Raw genomic sequence first — 19,279 nt, 5'->3', positions numbered from 1 at the left:
AAATTAGAAAGTTTTGAGTTTTTAGACCTACTATTTCATGCTGAGCTAGACAAGTGTTTGAAGTTAAAAAGTATGTAAAATTATTTACAAAATGTTTGGAAATGAACTACTCTTTTAATAGAGTAATAACAAGACAAATACAAAAGGCATTCACTGAACATGAGTTTAATGCCACAGTATATGTCAATTTCTACATGCAATGTTGTGATTTAATAAAACAAAGTTATCCCGTTTTAACTTCATAATATTTCAAGCTAAAACGTTCATTAATTGTCTCATCAATCACAACAGCCATGAAATATGATCTGAAGCGAAAACTCAAAAGAACTTGGGTGATTACGTAAATATATCCAGGCAGTTATCATCCACTTATTGACTTTGCATACTAAACAGTTTAAAGCTGTTGGAGAGTAACAACTTTCTTTGCGAGAACCAACAAAGTGTCGTGTCGCAAAGTCTTGCTTTTCCAGGAACTTGGGATTCCTTCAAGTCCAACCTGAAAAAACAAGCGTCACAGTATTAGAGCCATTACAAAACTGCAAGAGTAACTTGCATTATCGCTCTGTCATTAATGTATGACGTAATCATCCGATGAAAGATAAGTTCAATAGATAGCACAAAAAGAATTTGACCTTAATTACATAAAGCCTACTTTGTTTTATGGATAGAACAGTGCGGTCAAACAGATCACAAGGTCATGATTTTTGGCAGTACCTGAGCACCAATGCAGGCACCGATGAAGGAGCTCCTGCTACAGGTGCATCCACCGCAGCTCATAGTGTCCCGAATAGCCTGTTCATAGCCACTGGCTGTCAGAACCCCATGCAGTGCTGCCTGGAATGCACCTGGCAAACCTGAGAGACATGAAAAAGCTGCTGAAATACCTGTGACTAACTGTATTGGGTGCAAAAGATAGGCATAAGAGAATCATAAAAGGTTATCAGCTGCAGGGAACTAACCTCAAGTATTTGGAAACACAGTGGGAATGAGCTCTTTGGGTTTCTTGCTCAAATTGTCCTTTACTTGATGAATGTGTCCTAAATTAGAAAATGAAAACTAAAATAAGTTTGATTTCTTATCTGATATTAAATTGTGTATTTGTGATACATGCAAAGTTTGACATGAATCCTAAGATGATGTATTAGCGAGAGACAAGAGAAACAGTATATCCTGCTTCATCTGTGACAAAGAGTGTGTTAAAAACTTGTAGTTTGGTTCTTTTTTACATTATAGATTTAGCGTTCACACTGTCAAAGTTCTTTTTAATCAAACCAAAGCTGCCAAATGTAGACTTGCACTAAGTATCCAGCTCACAATCCTAACAACAATTTAAAGCTGTGTTTACCAATTATAGCTTTGTCCAACTCCTGAGGGTTTTTTCTGTTTGGGTCACTGAGCTGTTTCAGAACTGCATCCAATGCCTTGGGATCTGGACCATTCAGGATGAAATGCTCCAAGAACCTGAAGAAAAAATACATTTAACTGATATTTCCTTTTATATTATTGGGACCAGCTCCTTTACCATTTCTTCAATTTTACACATTCTAATTTGTGATTTACCACCATTCTGTGTTGGAAACCAAAATAAAGAGCCCCAGTTTCTGTTGTACGTAAACATCTCATATCAATCATATATTACCAACCTAGCAGCAGCGAGAGTTACTGCCACACATATGTCATTGTTTTGCGTGACACGGGTGGCTTCCTCAACTCTCTCCAACATCTCTGGTTTTCCAGCATAGCATGCAACGATGGGAGCCAGCTTTGCCACTCCATCTATTTGGTTATCAGTTTCACAACCTGAAAAGTGTCACAATAAAGATTTAATATATTATATTGCTCTATTATCTCCTTCCAAATTACTGAAAATGTTATTACAATCATATATTTGAAACATTCAAATGAATTAGTATCTATTAGCAATAATGTGGCTACACAAAATATTTGTGATGTTTATCTCACTTCATTTTCAGTAACTGACCGTACCTGTCTCTGGCTTCCCTGCATCCACATTTTTAATAAAGCTCTTAAGGCTTGCTTGTCTCCAGGGTCCTTCAATAGGTAGTTGAGGCCTGGGAGCTTGAGAAAAAAAAAAGTAAAACTCATGAATAATTCAGGAAAACTCATATCTGAAAACAAAACAAACAGCGTCTGTCTAGGGCTGTGAGTGAAAATGACAGGTAAATGTGTAAATGGTTATACTGTTATACCTCCTTTGTCTCTGTAAGGATCATTGACCGGTGTGTCATATTCAGATCCGGGTCCAAAGAATTTGTAGGTGCGCTGCTTCAAATCTTCCTCATTCAGACCTAATTGTACCAACAAACAAACTCAATATACAACATCCCATTAACCACAACATGGTCAACTAATATGGTGATATTCATACCATCCTAGTCAGATTTTCAAACATGCAATTTTTGCCTTTCTTACATACTGGAATGTATCAATGGTATCTTGGATTTTTCACCTTCACACTCAGACAGGGACTCCAGGAGGACGAATGCTTGATCTCCATAGCAGCTCTGCTGTCCAGTGTTCCTCCTGTAGAATGGGTTTGCAGACTCAGGTCGGAATTCAGGCTCAGGACTTTGAGAGAGCAAGATGCTCAGCTTCTGCAGGTCATAGACCCAATGGAGCGGTTGTGCTGCAGAACGTACAGTATCAACAAAAATCAGCATTTGTCAGCATTTGATTCTAGGATAATACTAGTTTGCATGTTTCACACATTAGCTGCTATAATTAATTACTACAGTAATGACAAAAAAGTCAAAATAGCTATATGATTACATTGCATCTCTATAAAATAATGTCAGTTTATAAATGTGCAGGTCCTTGTAAATGCTTATGTAAATACAGAGCATTGTGTACTGTAACACTGTTTGCGTCAATTCAGTTGATATTTTAGATATGTTTATATGTTATATAAATATGTTTTGTTGTATATATAAGGCTTTTTGGTATATTTTGTTACTAGTATTCGCAAGTAATGCAAACCTGCAGCATCGGCAACAGCTGATCCAATGATTGCTCCGATAGCCCTGTCAGCCAGGGCAAGAGCCATCTGTGACCGCAAGATAAAACGCACGTATTAAACAGAACCCGAGTAACGTTAAATTAAAGAAAAACTGTAGTGCTTCACTTATATAGCTTAGAATAAATACATCTTCGGTAATACAGACACATGAAACTCGTATTAATGGTTAATACAGTTTAAAACGAAGCTGTTTCTCACCTTGAAATCTTAAATTCTTCAAGGGCAGTTCTTCTGAAGTGGACAAGTTACACAACGCATTTAAAGTGAAAGCGCTTGTGTTATGGAACTGCGTTTTTTCACAAGAGGGTCTGGCTGCAGACATATGGGCGAGTGGAGCTCCACTCAAGAGCGGAAATACGTCACCTCCACTAGCGACGCCGCCGCCATGTTGGACCGGGCCACACTTTCCGTGGAATTACGTCGCCTCCACTAATGACGCGGCCGCCATGTTGGACCGGGCAACACTTTCCGTAGAATTACGTCACCTCCATGGCGGCGAGTGGAGATCCATTCAAGAGCGAAAATACGTCAACTCCACCAAATTTTCGTTTTATATTATTACTTGTTATATACATGTATAAGGGGTGCTTTGCAAGTTATGTCACCTCTTTGTACGTAATGTTAATATGTTCTGTACTTTTATCGTTGTTACTTTTACCTAGTAGAAATAATAAAAATAATAATATACTAATCTTTCACGGTTTATGACACGACAGCAATTTTTTTTATTTCCCCTCAGCAATTTGCAATACAGACATCCACAATCCATATTTGTAGGGCTTCTGCCTTTTTTTCATGTTTGTTTTACCAATGTACAACTGACAATGTAACATTCCATGCATTTTAGAAAGTTAACCCTATGTTTGTAATATTTAGCAGTGAAAAAATAATGAAATATTAAATAAAATATTAAAATAATACCTCAACCAGAATTTGTGTGTCGAATTTTGTATTTTAATCAAAATAATAACATACAAAATAACCACAGTAACATAATGAAGAATAACTTCCACAATTTAGAAGTTTTAATGGTTTTTGAGTAATAATAATAATTAACACATCTTACACTACACTGAAATCACATGAACTGCAATTGACCATAATTGTTACAGTAAAAACACAATGTGTGCGCACGCACGCACACTTTACTCTTCAAAACCTCCATCGTCTGTGAAGCAATCCCAGCTACAGTAGCCAGGGTGATCATTTGAGGAGTAAAACCCCAAAAGCACTCCCTGTTCTCCATTTTCCTGGTGACCAGCCCCACAGTCTTTGTGAAGCTGGCTGCGCTGTAGGTGACTGCACCTAGAGATGATGTAAGGCTTTCTGTACTTTAGATAGTGACAGCGTCTCTTTAAATATCTTCACTGCACCGGTTAAGTATCATTTTCATGTTTCAGTCAAAAGTTTCATGTTAGGGAAATGGAAGAGAGTGAGATTACTTAGCCTAATTATTATAGCCACAAAAACAAGAGGGTCAACCACACTTACTGAAGTCACCATCAAGCCAGTTGAGTGTGGCTCCTGTTAAATATGCTCCTGACTGACAATGATGTTAAATCTCTGGCATGAACAATTACGTCAGATGGGTCAAGTTTAATTACAATACTGACATTTCATTATCATTAATGTTAAAGCAATTTACTTGTTGCTGAAGGTGCCTGGGCCACCACAGTTGTGCTTTGTTGTTCTGATGCATCTGATTGCTGGGCTGGGGACACAAAGAAGACATGAGCACAGCAAAACTGGAACAAAACTATGTCTGTGTGCTGACGTTTTGTAAATTCAACACATAAAAGTACTGCATCATTCTCCTATGACAGTCCCATAGCAGACAAGGTAATGGTGCTCAGAAGTTCCAGTCTTTATTTGTGGAGGTGTAATGAGGATGGATAACACTTGATATACATTTGATCTGAAACTAAAAAAAAAAAGTCAAACAATAGAATAACAGAACAACAAAATAGAGAAAAATAAATATGTACATGTTAATGTCACATGTAAAAAGACATACATTTAAAATGTAAAGAGTGCTGCATCTTCCATGCCAATCTTATCCCTGGAAGTGAATGAAAAATTAAATATGAAAACAACCACCTCATATGACCTTTTTAACATTATATAACAAATGCTAAAGGCATACACATACAAAACGATCGTGTCCTTTCATTATTCACTACGTTATTTTACCACAAGCCACCAAAAACTAAGTTACACCTATGCTATCCATCATGTACTGAAGGTAAAAATTTAAAGAGCAAACAATTAACAAATAAGTTTTTCAGAAATGTATTATCCAAACTGTACTTCCCCAGTCAACTGAAAAGAAAGTATGTTCTTCAAGAATTTAGTGAAGAAGAGGCAAAGAAAACAAGGAAGTGTTATTTTACTTATCCAGTTCTTCCTAAAGCCAAAGAAGTAACATTTAAAATCCTAAAGGACATTTATCCATCTAATAACTTCCTACAAGAGAGATTTAATTGGGAGAACAAATCATGCAGGTTCTGTGAAAAAGATATTGAAACTGTTGATCATATGTTTTTGAAATGTGAATCTGTACAGACTTTTTGGCTGGAATTTCAAAACTGGCTTCATTTCAAACAGATATCAATAGACCCTTTGACTGTGATCTCAGTTAAGGTTGGAGTATTGTTGAAGGAAAAGATCCTAGACTTTTTGATAAATAACTTAATTACTTTGTGCAAATACTAGATTCATAGATGTAAGTTTTTTAAAGGTTAAACCTCACTTCAGCGGATGGAAGAATGAACTAAAGATATTTGCAAAGTCTCTTCATTACAGGATTGACATTGCTCGCGATATAAATCGATAAATCCATAGTGTTTATTATTCCTTTTGTCAGTAATTTCACGTAAGCCCTGTGCGTTTTTATTACACTGCACGTTACAACAGCTTCAGTTCACCATTTTAGCGATGCAGAGATAAAATTACCTGATTTTAAGTTTGAAGTACTCCCGGCGACGCCATCTTGATGTTTTCAAGTGGAGGTGACGTATTTCCGGTTTGAGAGTGGAGCTCCACTCGCCCATGGTCTGCAGCCAGACCCTTCTCTTTTTTCATGCTGCTGATTGGATGGAATTAAGCACGTGACAACACAACGTCGCAATGCACGTGCAATATTGTATTTGTTTGTTTGTCAAATCGAATGGTTATTATTTTATACAGTTTTTAAATATAGGCAATGCCTGTTTTAACTAACTAAATAAAAAAAAGGATAAATAACACAACATTTATTTTTATACATTTACTACTGGCCGATTCATTCGTTTTATAATTTTTAGGTAAACATTGATAGCCTGAATGCACTGTAAGTCGCTTTGGATAAAAGCGTCTCTTAAATACAGACATTTAATTTAATTTAATTTAATTTATTAACTGAAGTACACGAAATATTACAAATTTTACATTTATAAAATTACCTGAAGTGTCTAATAATAATAATAATAATAATAATAATAATACTAATAATAATAATACTAATAATAATAATACGAATTTTTTAAGATAAGATCTAAAATATGCACATCTGCATTACAGTTTTTTATTTTTATTTTTTACAGTTTTAACCGAGTAATACAAATGTCTACATCTGATAGTAACTAACGGAAAAGGAAGCACATTTGATAGGGTGGGGGTGACATTATCCTACTATGGTGAAGACTTGGTCCTTAATATTCATTAGATGAATCTTCGCCACTGGAAGATCAACAACGCAGCGTCAACAATATTAATGAATATTCATTAGTTTACATCACCATTGGAAGATTGCGATGCAACGCCGCGCGCTACACTTATTATAAAACCTTTGTCGTACTAGAATTCGTAACTCCACTGATGGGGATTTATAGTTTTGGTAGACCGCGGATTAACACAAATTAGTGCGCACAAGTCTCAGTTTTGGCAACTAAGAGCGCAAGCTCAAAAATAAAAAGAAGAAGGAAAAAGAAGAAAAAAACAAAACAAAACACGGATGACAAATCTAACGCAAGGTGTGCGCTCTGCTTCGGGTGTTTCTACATCTTAGCTTCATTCAGCTGTGTCAGATTTATTTAACAGTTGCTGGCTTTAATTTTATACGCGCATTATGGAGTACTGGAGGCAGTGCAGCTTGTGGCTGATCGATTGTAAAGTTTTGCCCCGGAGTCATCGGGTCACGGCGGACTCGGCGCAGGTTTTTGATTTGGCCCAAACTCTTCGGGATGGGGTGCTTCTGTGCCAGCTGCTGAACAATCTCAGACCCGGCACCATTAACTTGAAAGAGATCAATCTCAGACCACAGATGTCACAGGTGAGCGAAAATAGACAGTTTAACGTTATTTTGTTATTGCTTATGATTTTTTAAAAATAATATAACGTTTCCTCAGTTAGGGAAAGACTAACCTCCACACACAACTTTGGACTCAGTGCCATGTTCAATAAGTGAACATCTGTTTCAGTGCATTTCTTTTTAACCTGCATATTAAAGTATATTTTGACATTTTTGTAAGTTAAAGTCATGTAAGGCTTTATAGTAGGTACTAACCAGTGCCATAGTAGTACAAGTGGCCCCAGTGTAAGCGGTAACATAGACTTCTCTTCACAAAGGGCCCAGTGGTAGATGTACACATATCTCTTTGTATATACGCCATAATTTAGTCAGTCTGAAAAACTCTCAACAAACTGGGTAAACATTGACCTAATGAAACATCAATTTTATATGTACATCGTGTTTTGGGAGGAACCGAAAAGGCATCCAGATGAATGTTCTGTCTGTGTAAGTAAGTGTTTAGGGCTGAGAAGTCTCAGGCAGTCTGCCCAGGCTCAAACAACTCTTCCCAGATGCCCCTGTTTCACTCCAGTGACCTGATAAAATCCAACTTTGATCGGACTGATTTTTAAATGTACAAATCCACCCTTCTGGATTGACGAGATGCAGTCAGTCTCCATCAGACAACGGAAAAGAGCAATTTTCAACAACATCCCTTGTTGCATTAGTCGGCATTCCTGTTACTTTTTTGACTCATGCAAATGGTGTATTTTGAGAAGTGTGGTTTTAGTGCTTTGGAATTGGTTCACATTCATTTAAATACACAATTGTGAACTAAAGGCATTAAATCGTTTAAATCAAATTAATTTATATAGCAATAGACTGATAGTAGTGGGAAGCTAAAAGCAACCTCATACGTCATTTTCAGAGTTGGTTTTTTGTGGTCTTTGAATAGTAAGAAAATGCAGAAGCTGAAATATTTTTAATAGCACCTATTAGGCAAGAGAGTCTGTTAGTGATTAGTTGGAAATCTCATTTCCTCATCTATAGTAGGGAAAATCTGTAATGATTTCACTAATTCATCTATTTCAAGGCCACATTTTCTAAAAAAAAAAAAAAAAAAGAATTATCCTTAAAATGTTCTGTCCTGGCATTTGCATTTACATTTGTAACCCCCCCCCCCCAATAAAAAAAAATCTAGTTCAAATCTATTTACATGTCGCTCGAGACTTACTGATATAAAAATATTCATAACTTTATTTGGGGTACTACTATGCAAATTAATATTAAGCCTAAAATGTGTTTTAGTGTCACTACTGATGAGGATTGTATGTATGATTTTTGAATAGTTTTCTTTTTTAAATGCGAGATATTTAAAGTGAAACTGAAGTATTGCAGTAGCCTAGTTCCACTTTAGCACAATCAAATATACTTCAGTATATCTTTAGCTGTACTTCAGTACCACTTCAGCACAATTAAAGTGCATCAAGTACAAAAACAGTTTTTCCAATTCAGCAAAAATGAAGTATACCCATTTAGTATAATAAAAGCGCAATTGCAGGTTATTTGTATGAAGTACCTAAATATGTAATATGTTTTTGTAGTAGACTTAGCATGAAATAAATGTACTTGAAATTCATTTTAGTATATTTATTTTTCACTAGGTATGCCAGAACCAAACTTTTAAAAATGTTAACAGAAACTTGTTTATTGGCTTTATCAGTTCCTCTGCCTGAAGAATATTCGGACGTTCTTGTCTGCATGCCGTGATGCATTTGGGATGAAGAAGAGTGAACTGTTTGAAGCTTTCGATCTCTTTGATGTCCGAGATTTTGGAAAGGTAATCGAAAATCTCTTTTCAATAATTTCTTATTAGTAATATTATTAGTAAGGAGACAAGTAACCAATAGCAAATTGTTACTTAAATCTATTTTAAGATTTGTTTTTAAACACCATAACAATAATGTGCACCATGAGCTAAAATCATCATTAATATATGAATGAATATAATTAATGTTTAATTTATTTTGAGATCACTAATCATACAATCAGAATTACTTGTGAAATAATGCTGACTGTTAATGAGACTGGAAAACATAATTTTCCTGAATATGGGTCAGACAGTATATTGATTGGGGGGGGGGGCGTGTAATGTAGGGATAACCTCTATCCCTTCATAAGCATTTCCTTGTTCATTCACATTTCCTGTGCAATGAACATAATGTGTTTAATTTTCCTCTGAAATTGTAGCTGTCTCTTCTTGTACTCGCACACACACTTGTAAATGCCTGATGTGGTTGTGCTCTGGCCTCTGAAGGTCACCTGTAATCAATAACACATTTATTTCCCAAACCTTCCCATGTACAACCTCTTCCTGAATGTTTGGACTGTCTTTGTCTGGTAGTGTAATACAATAATTCCCCGAGCCACAGGAGTAACCAACTCCAGTAGCTTCCTCCTGGCATTTCTCTTCCTAGCAAGTGCAGTGGCTGAGGATCTGGCCTCACGCAGGGTTAAACATATAGTAAAGCCTCCTTTGTGCTGTGAGGGATTGCACTGTTTTCACAGAGGGGTTCGGCCATTGTTTATCTATACTCATAGGACACATCTGCAGCCATGCAGAATCATCAGCACAGCCCTGTAGGGCTGAACTACACCGCTGAAAGAACTGACTAATGTAGGGAACAGAAAAGCCATTCAAACACTCCCAGTGCACAGTTTTCGATGGCTTATGACTGAGGGCATGTGTGTATGTTGTTCATGTTTCTGTGGAGTGTCATTTGTTCAGTATATGTCTGGATAACCTGGTGTTTTATGCAGTCATAAAGTAGTTTTAGTTTTGCAGGTTTATTTGATATTGACGATTAAAATGATGCATTTCGGGGTAACTAACTAAAAGTACGAAGTTAGCAATGCTACTAATTTAACAACATCTTTCAGTAGCATGACATTTTCAATAACGAGGAGGCCATTTGATAAAGGACCTTAGAGGACCTCAGTAGTCCTCCTTTACAGAAAAAAAAAAGAAGTTAACATTTTTATTCAGCAAGGATTAAAATGATCATATTAAATGTTGTAGATGTAGTTGTTGTTATTATTATCATTAATAAAGTTTTTTTTTTTTTTTAGCACTAGTCTTGGCAATTTTCCATTTCAATTAAAGGTATAAGACAAAAGTCTTTGAATATTTTTTTTTTCCTGCAGGAAAAGGTCTTTATTTAATGAATTGAATTGCAATGAAGAGGCAACACCCAAATGAAACATTTATACCATCACATCATAATGCATATTGAACATATATGTCCATTTAAGGTGCATAACTATGATGTGTTTCTAAAAAAACAAACAATTTTTTAATGTTCTAAGGAGCCAGGGCGTCAAAGAACCTAAAATAACATTCCTGTTTCACACACTTTTCTCGCATGCATACTCAAATAGATTTCCTGTTATCTCTGAGCTCATCAAAAACTCAAGCATACTGAGGCAAACTGAGACAATCTAAAGAACACTCTTTACTTCAGTGAAGCAAATCGTATTAATATTTCAAACAGAAAAAAAAATCTAATATATAATGTATTATGTAGAATATTAAAATGTAGTTAAGATATTAAGATTGTTAAGCTCCAGATCAACGTATTAATGATTTCTTTAGTATCATTTGACACTGAAGACTGGAGTTATGGCTGCTGAATGTGTAGTAACTTTGGAGATATTTTGGAGTAAGCTTTACTACTACTGCTAGCTAACTATATTTGCGCTTAACAATGACCAACAAAGCGAAGCATTGACATCATTGCAAGAACTATTAACATTACTTCACACCACAATTTTCCACTGCAGTTATTATGTTTTGCCCCATTTATAGGTCTCTGTGTGTTCTCAAAGGTTAAGTTAATCCTACTTATAATCTTTGCCAAGCAGCAATCATCTAACATGAGTTTGCCTTGTAAGTACGCATGTTACATCCACATCCATTAAATCTACTTTAAACTAAATTATGAAGTAATGATATAAAACACACGTCAGATTTGCCACATAATTTGGAACTATGTTCTTATTTTACTATTGAGTAAAATAATATGAACTGATAGTTCAGACTCTGATTGGATGATTTGCTATTTAAAGCTTTTATAAAAGACCGAAAAAACGCATGCCAAGTTGCATACTTTGCCAAACAACCACACATAGCCTAATATTAGTATAATGAAGTATATTACATAAATGGAATAAAATTCTAATAATTGTAGTTCTGTATTGAACTTAGGTGTGTTTTTTTCTTCATTATATTGTGGTTTAAGTCAGTAAGTCGCATGAGTCTCTGTGCTACTGTGATTTTACCATGTAAGAGTGTTGTAGGTACCTGCATGGCCTTTCACTGCTTATTGTTTTTGTTATAATAGTTTCTCATGGAGTTACACAGGTGTTAATGTTGTTAAACTCTGCTCATGGTTGTTTGTGTGCTCATGAAGACCGCACATCTGTTTGGAGGTTGTTTGGTTTTAAGCTTTTCTCACCTTTCATCTTCCTGTGCTGTTTCCTTAGAGACTCCACGGCGCATGCAGCATGCATATGTATAGTAGTTGTTTCAGTCACTTCATATGACAATAGAGGTATACATTTACTGCATGCCTTCAAGGCATTCTCTTATATTAGGTTACTGGGGTAGCATATTGGCACAACTACATCCAATCAATAGGTGGTGGGAGTTTTGTCTTCACAAAGCAGTAGGGATTTACTGACATGGTTTATAAACTGCTTTATTTGCATCATATATTATTTGAATATTTGTAATTTATTTATTAATTAATTTGTTGTGTCTAATCAATATGCATATAGTGCATTGAATAATCACTTTTGTTTTACCGTATTATTTAGCTGACATTTAAAATCACAGTCCTGTCCCTGATTTCAAAATTTCCCAAATCAATCGGGAAGCCGCGCGCTTCAGTGAAACATTAGAATCTGAATAGTGCGTTCAGCGCATGGGCGAGGTCACATTAGAAGATAATGAAGGGAGATGTGAAAAACAGACATCACATTGTTTTCATATGACATGACATTCAGCCCAGCATGGTGACCCATACTCAGAATTTGTGCTCTGCATTTAACCCATCCAAAGTGCACACACACAGAGCAGTGAACACACACACACTGTGAACACACATCCGGAGCAGTGGGCAGCCATTTATGCTGTAGCACCCGGGGAGCAGTTGGGGGTTCAGTGCCTTGCTCAAGAGCACCTAAGTCGTGGTATTGCCGGCCCGAGGTTCAAACCCACAACCCTAGGGTTAGGAGTCAAACTCTCTAGCCACTAGGCCATGACTTCCATATGGATTACTTTATCACAGAATATCTGTTTTCGGCAGAACTTGTTTAGTTTAAAAGTAGACATGTCAAACTTTCTATAGATATTGAGCTACAGTTTATTTTAATGACGTGTTTGTAAATGAAGATCAGCGCAGACAAAGGCTGCAGACAGCACACCTTGTTTGTTATCTTTATTTTATAAGTGCACAAAGTTCTGTTGTTATTATGTCTGTATACAAAAAAAGTAGACCCTTTAAAGATTCGATTGATGTATTGCTCTTATCTGTAAGATCAAAACTGAAAGTGTAATTTAAGTTCTTTTCGGGGGTTATGAGCAGAAAATGACTCATAACGTGTATACGTGTTAATCGTCTCCAGAGGGTTAAAGTTAACTGCAAGTAAGCAAACCTTTAACCAGCTGTAGCATTATGCCGGTTCTTGACAGTTCTATGCTATTTGTTTTTTATTTCTCTAAGTGAAGCAACATTTCATTTTGAAATATCAGAATTTAAGCCTTACCTGTTGTTGAATCATCCAAAAGTTTTGGCTTGGGGTCCTTCACATGCGGCAGCAGCACTTTCCACTACACCAATAACACGGGGCTGCCCGTGGACGTGCCTGACTTTAAATCACCGCTACTAAACACGGATATCGACGATGCCGATATATAAAAAAATGACAAATATCGGCCTGATATATCGGTCGACCTCTACTTTGCTATTGCATACAAAACTGAACTATTTTAATAACTGAAACAGTATAAGCTGTTTAGGGACTGTTTAGCTGTTCAAATCTGACACTAGAGCATTCCTTCATTCAGACACAGTAAAGGATCTGATAAGAATCAGTGCAGACTAGAGGGACCAAGTCAGGAAGATTTTAGCCAGGGCCAAAGATCTAGAAGGCTACAGGAGTTGGCCATCCGAGGGGCATGTGACTGCAATGGGTGACAGTCCATAAGACATTGAGCCTTGAGACGTTCAGTTTGAAGCCCTTAAAACACTTAATTTAGATTTTCTTTTTATTTAATTTATCTTTAGATATTTTAAGTTTAAATTTCAGCTCAGTGAATCACTTTAAGCACCAAGACTTTTTCAGTAAGTTACCTTTCTTGTAGAATTGTGCTTCAAATAAAGAACTTTGTTGACCAAATTGTTAGTTAATCATTTACAAGTCAATAATGCCTATATGGACAGTGATTTTTTTTTTTAAAGTGAACTTGTAAATCTGCAGTGTTAAATGTGATGCAGTCGAAAATTTGGGTACACCTAACTTTTGTGCTGGGTTCACTTAAGATAAAGGTTATTCGCACTAGTGCAACCAGTGCAAAAAGTTAGTCTAGAGCCCTGCTTTGTGACTGGTTGTTTATACTGAGAGAAAGTACAACTAAACTAAAGAAAGTCTTACCTTCTACACACTCACACTTGCTTTCAGAACTGAAACGTATGAATGTGCAGTATATCAAGATTCAGTATGAAAAGCTCACCTCTGCTGCACTGCTTAATGGTGGAATTTAAATTCTGCAGCGGTCTGACTGTAAAGCTGCAAAAGCTTCGACCTGCAGCTGGCATCTGAGCTTTATACTGTATAGGTGACCTATTTTAATGTTTTTGTACAGAGCTTCAAACATTTTATTCGTAAATAGGTAAAATTACTAATAAGGAAAATCATTAGATTTTATTCCTTCATGTAATTTGTGGAACAGATGCTAGGGAAATGTATAGGAGTACAGATTGCTGCGGTTCCCATCTCCAAAGAATGTTGCCTGTGAATAGAGTAAAACATTCATGCAGTTTAGGATGCATGAAGTAAGAATGAAAGTAGATGACAACACCTCTTATCAGTGGCGTGAACAAAAATAACTTTGTAAAGGAAGCAGGGTTGGTTTTCTACAGGTGTTATGTATAGCACGATTCAATGACCTAAATGGTGTGCTATCATCGAGATCTGTCTATTGTAAGTGTGTTTGTGCTGCATGCTTATGTGTTACCATATGTCAATCTGTATACGTCTGTGTCTGCATGAGTGTACATGTGAGAAAGCAAGCCCACATCGAACAAGCTTGGCATTGCAAGACCACTTCCTTTCCAGATAGAGCGATGTCTCTCTAATAACAGCTTTTCATATGTAGACTATAACAGCAATCACTTATTCTTTTCAGATTAAATAATAGATTAAATAGTAGATAGTGTTCATCCTATTAGTTACTTAAAACTAGTTTTATAGAACTATTTAATAGTTGAACCATTTGCTATATCTCAAGGAAAATGCAGCAAAGTGCTGTTGCTGTTTTCACATGTGAAGAGGGTGTTTACAAAGGACAGTCAATTTAATTGGACCCCTTTTTGCCTTCAGAACTGCCTTAATTCTTTGTGACGTAGATTCTACAAGGTGTTGGAAACATCCCTGGAAGATTTACATATTGACATGATAGCATCATACAGTTTCTGCAGATTTGTCGGCTGCACATCCATGATGCAGATCTCACGTTCCACCACATCCCAAAGGTGCTTTATTGGACTGAGATCTGGTCATGTTCAAGAAACCAGTCTGAGATTATTTGAGCTTTGTGACATGGTGCATTATCCTGCTGGAAGTAGCTATCAGTATGCAGTCATAAAGGGATGGACATGGTCAGCAACAATACTCAGGTAGGCTGTGGCATTTAAATGATACTCAATTGGTATTAAGGGGCCCAAAGTGTGCCAAGAAAATATCCCCCACACCATTACACCACCACCAGCAGGCTGAACCATTGAGACAAAGCAGGATGGATCCATGCTTTCATGTTCTTTATGTACTAAACCTCATGGCCCTGACTAGGGCTGTGCGATAAATCAAAATCGAATCGAAATCGCGATTTGAGACATTGCAATTTGCTAATCGCAAAAGCCTGCGATGTGGACGAGATATTTCTCTGTTCCAGAGCATATGCATGACTGTCAGCCTTAAGTGACAGTCTTACTAACCAATAGAGTGAGCGCACCTCCATTCTACCCAATCAGCTCTGCTCTAGGCAGCTGTGTAAACACCCACCATAAAAAAAAGCAAAAAAAGAAAAGAAAACGGAAATCAGGAGAGAGACGGAGTGGGATTATGGCATCTACAGGGTCAGGTCAATAGACAAATTAAAACTAAAGAAAAATGTTTGTTAACTTAAGCTTTGAAAAGACAGACAACAAACAAAAAATATAATTTACAAGAGCTGCGTCACAATGCATATCAAGAGCATCTCTTATTGCATGTTCACTATTCCCAATTCAGAAGACCGCACACACAGCCCGTGTCTCTGAATGCTTCTCATAAATGCTTCTCATACTCGCCCCTCTCTTCCCTAAGCGGCGCAAATCCCGTTTCATGGACAAGCCGTTCACACTCGCCGCACTCACGCAGTCAGTTTCGTAATCCTTCCATTATATTCTCGCGCGGCCCTGCACCTCAAATCTCCACGAGCGCATCTGATGGTATGAATGAGGCTCGAACGCAGGTTCGCACCTGGCTCTTGTTTAAAACTAATGTAAATTCAGTCTAACTTCTTGCTTCTTTCTCTTGAATGAAATTAAACATTCAGCACATTTTCCGCTTGTTCTTAAAATCCCAAATACAGTGTAACTTGTAATATTTTAATGATTGACTAAAGAAATACAGTTCTTTATTTATATAAAAAATAAATATCTCAATTAAATTCAGTAACTAAGTTAATTCTATAAAATTAGTTATACCATTATAATCTTGTCTGCTGAAAAAAAAGATATATATATATTAGTATATAATATAATATATTGTATTGGATAGATCAACAGTAATTCCTATTGGATTCCTAATTTTGTAATGGTTTCATGGAAACTGTAAGAATTTTTCTTTTCAGCAGGGTAATGATAATCATACTGTGTAATCATACTGTGCTGCACATTATTGACAATTTTAAGCTGAAGCTTGACTTTGCAAATTAAAAAATCGCAAATCAAATCACAATATCTGTCAGAAAAATCACACTTAGATATTTTCCCCATATCGCACAGCCCTAACAGAGATGTGGATCAAACCAGAGGACAATGCTACACCTGCAGCAGTCTCCAATAATTTCTCCTTTTCCCACACTCCCCGTCTTACTTGAAGAGGTGGAGGTACTTGATGGTGATTCTGAGGGGTGGCCCGGGGTGGGTATTTTTAAGTAACACAGTAACAGTCGTACTGAGACTGTGAGAGCTGATTTCTGCTCAGCGGACGTTAGGCCATGCAGGTCAGGTGACCCATGAGATGAGCACGCACGCTTCACCTACTGCTGCTGGTCCGTGAAATATGTATGGTAATTTATACGGCTGTAGTCAACCAAAGAAATACTTAGTCAACCAAAGTACTGTCCGGGGCAATGATCAGTTGACTAAAAAAATAAAAGACGCGATGTTTTGCAATTTGATTGAACATTTATTAAACAATTTTCATAGTGCATTTATAAAACAACAACGAAAAACATCAATGATACATAAAACTACAATAGTAATACAATTCTTTGAAAATTAAATGATTCAATCGTGCAACTGACCACACCACAGGCTAAAAAAATAAAATAAATTGCTAAAACTGCCGAATAATGAAAAATACAAAAAAAAAAAAAGGTTCTCGTTTATACAGGCTGTATTTTCTTCTTTACTTTCAAAGCTATGGGTTAACTTTTTTCCAGCCTATCTAGGCGTTTTAAAACAAACACACAAAAAACCCAAATAGCCTAAAAAACAAGTCCAACAAGACGAGAGGACCATGTTGGCAGCGTTGTCCGTTACCACTGACACCCGCTTCTCTGGTGGAATGTGGTAAGCGTTCGTGACTTGAGTGAGTCGCGCAGCGACATTTTCTCCCTTGTTGGCTTCATCCATCTGCTTTGTTTCTAAAACAACGCTATTCATTTTCCAGTCTGCATCAATAAAATGGGCCATGACTGTCATGTATGCTTCCATTCTAAGCGAAGACCACAAATCAGTTGTGAGGCCTACAGCCTCGGAGGATTGGAGTAACTGGTTTACATTTACATTACATTTTGGGCATGCGCCTAGAACACGTGTTCACGTGGTGCGCTAAACTGTGGCGCTGTTATAAAATAGCCTAAATTAAATCATTTAAAGTTTGGGATAAAACATAGGTTAATTATATTAAGAATACAGTAATATATAACAGCTAATAAAGAAATAAATATCAAGGAGTAAATCAATGAAAATATCTTTATTGGTGAAAAAATACAAATAATTATGCAACTGGTCAAACAATGAGAATGTCAGTCGACCAAAACGGCATCAACCGATTATTTGTTTATTTATTTGTTTATTTATTTGGGTCCCCATTAGCTTCCACAATGTGGTTGCTAGTCTTCCTGGGGCCCATAATGTGCTGAAACGTATGTACAATTAAAAATACACAAATATAATATACATATAACTTACATATAACATAACCACATGTATACATTTATCCACATATACACATTCACACACATACAACATTTGAAAATGTCAGTACCTATATAAGTCACAAATTAACTGGTTTAATGCTATTAATAATAATCTGTTTTAGAGTCTTCTTAAAATTACATATGTTGGATATATACCTTGTTCTTAAGTCCAATTTATTCCAAGCAGATGACGATCTAACTAAAACTGTTCTTGTCATACAATTGGACCTTGCGGATGGAACCACTAACACACCTGAGCTCACCTGACGCGTAACATGTGCGTGACAATTCCCACTAAAAACCAATTTATCTACAAAAGATTTTGGATTGCTTTTAAATAGAGCATTGTGCATATAACAGAGAAGACTTATATTAAGTTTGTCCTCCACCTTTAGCCAGCCCAAACAGGTATGCATTTTATCCACACTGGAGCGAAAAGAGCAACCAAGGGCTACTCTTGCGGCTCTGTTCTGAACAATTTGTAATTTTTTCAGATGTCCCTGTGCAGCACTGGACCAAATTACTGGGCAGTACCCCAGATGTGACAGAACTAAAGATTGGACAACTGTTTTCATAACTAATGGTGGACAATATACTGAACATCTCCGGGAAAAAGCAATGCCTTTGGCCATTTTAGACACAATGTGGTCAATCTGATCAGCCCAAGAGAGCTGACTATCCAGCTTCACACCCAAGAGTTTAGTCTGACTCACCTGCTCTACCACAGATGTATCAATAATTAGATTTAAGTTGCAAGGCTTGTCAAGCATACGTTTAGTACCAAAGACTATACATTTAGTTTTAGATATATTGAGAGCTAGTTTATTAAGTTTCACCCAATTTGTAATGGCATTAAGTTCATTCTGCAAGGTACAACTTATATCAGTAATTGTAGGTGATGCATAAAACATTGTAGCATCATCTGCATACAGTACAACATCTGCTCTTGAAACAGCATGTGGCAAATCATTGACAAACACAGAAAACAACAATGGACCCAAACAGCTGCCCTGAGGAATACCACATGACAACTGTTTACAATCAGAAAAGCTCCCGTTGAAAAATACCCGCTGACTTCTACCAGAGAGATAACTGCCTATCAAGGACACAGACTGATGTGAAAACCCATAGCACTTAAGCTTAGACAGTAAAATGTCATGGTCAATAACATCAAAAGCTGCTGTGAAATCCAGCAGCACAGCACCCACAAGCTTTTTGTCAT

The 19,279-nt window shown here is 36.6% G+C and overlaps 1 protein-coding gene and 1 pseudogene across 5 annotated transcripts in view; one reads left to right on the top strand and one right to left on the bottom strand.

The window, feature by feature from the left end:
• Positions 1-149: 149 nt before the first annotated feature.
• LOC113045776 (crystallin J1C-like) lies at positions 150-3,393 on the bottom strand (annotated as a pseudogene).
• A 3,303-nt stretch (positions 3,394-6,696) lies between these two features.
• LOC113045773 (guanine nucleotide exchange factor VAV3-like) overlaps positions 6,697-19,279 on the top strand; it is a 64,095-nt gene continuing 51,512 nt past the window's right edge. For all 5 annotated transcript variants that reach the window (XM_026206411.1, XM_026206413.1, XM_026206410.1 and 2 more), the window contains exons 1-2: positions 6,697-7,346; positions 9,028-9,144. In XM_026206411.1, coding sequence (XP_026062196.1) covers positions 7,143-7,346; positions 9,028-9,144 — 321 coding nt within the window. In that variant the 5' untranslated portion in view covers positions 6,697-7,142. The remainder of the gene's footprint in view (positions 7,347-9,027; positions 9,145-19,279) is intronic.

This window comes from Carassius auratus, chromosome 27 (assembly GCF_003368295.1).
Source record: "Carassius auratus strain Wakin chromosome 27, ASM336829v1, whole genome shotgun sequence".
NCBI classification, from domain to species: Eukaryota; Metazoa; Chordata; class Actinopteri; order Cypriniformes; family Cyprinidae; genus Carassius; species Carassius auratus.
This window is presented reverse-complemented; position numbering and strand designations above follow the sequence as displayed.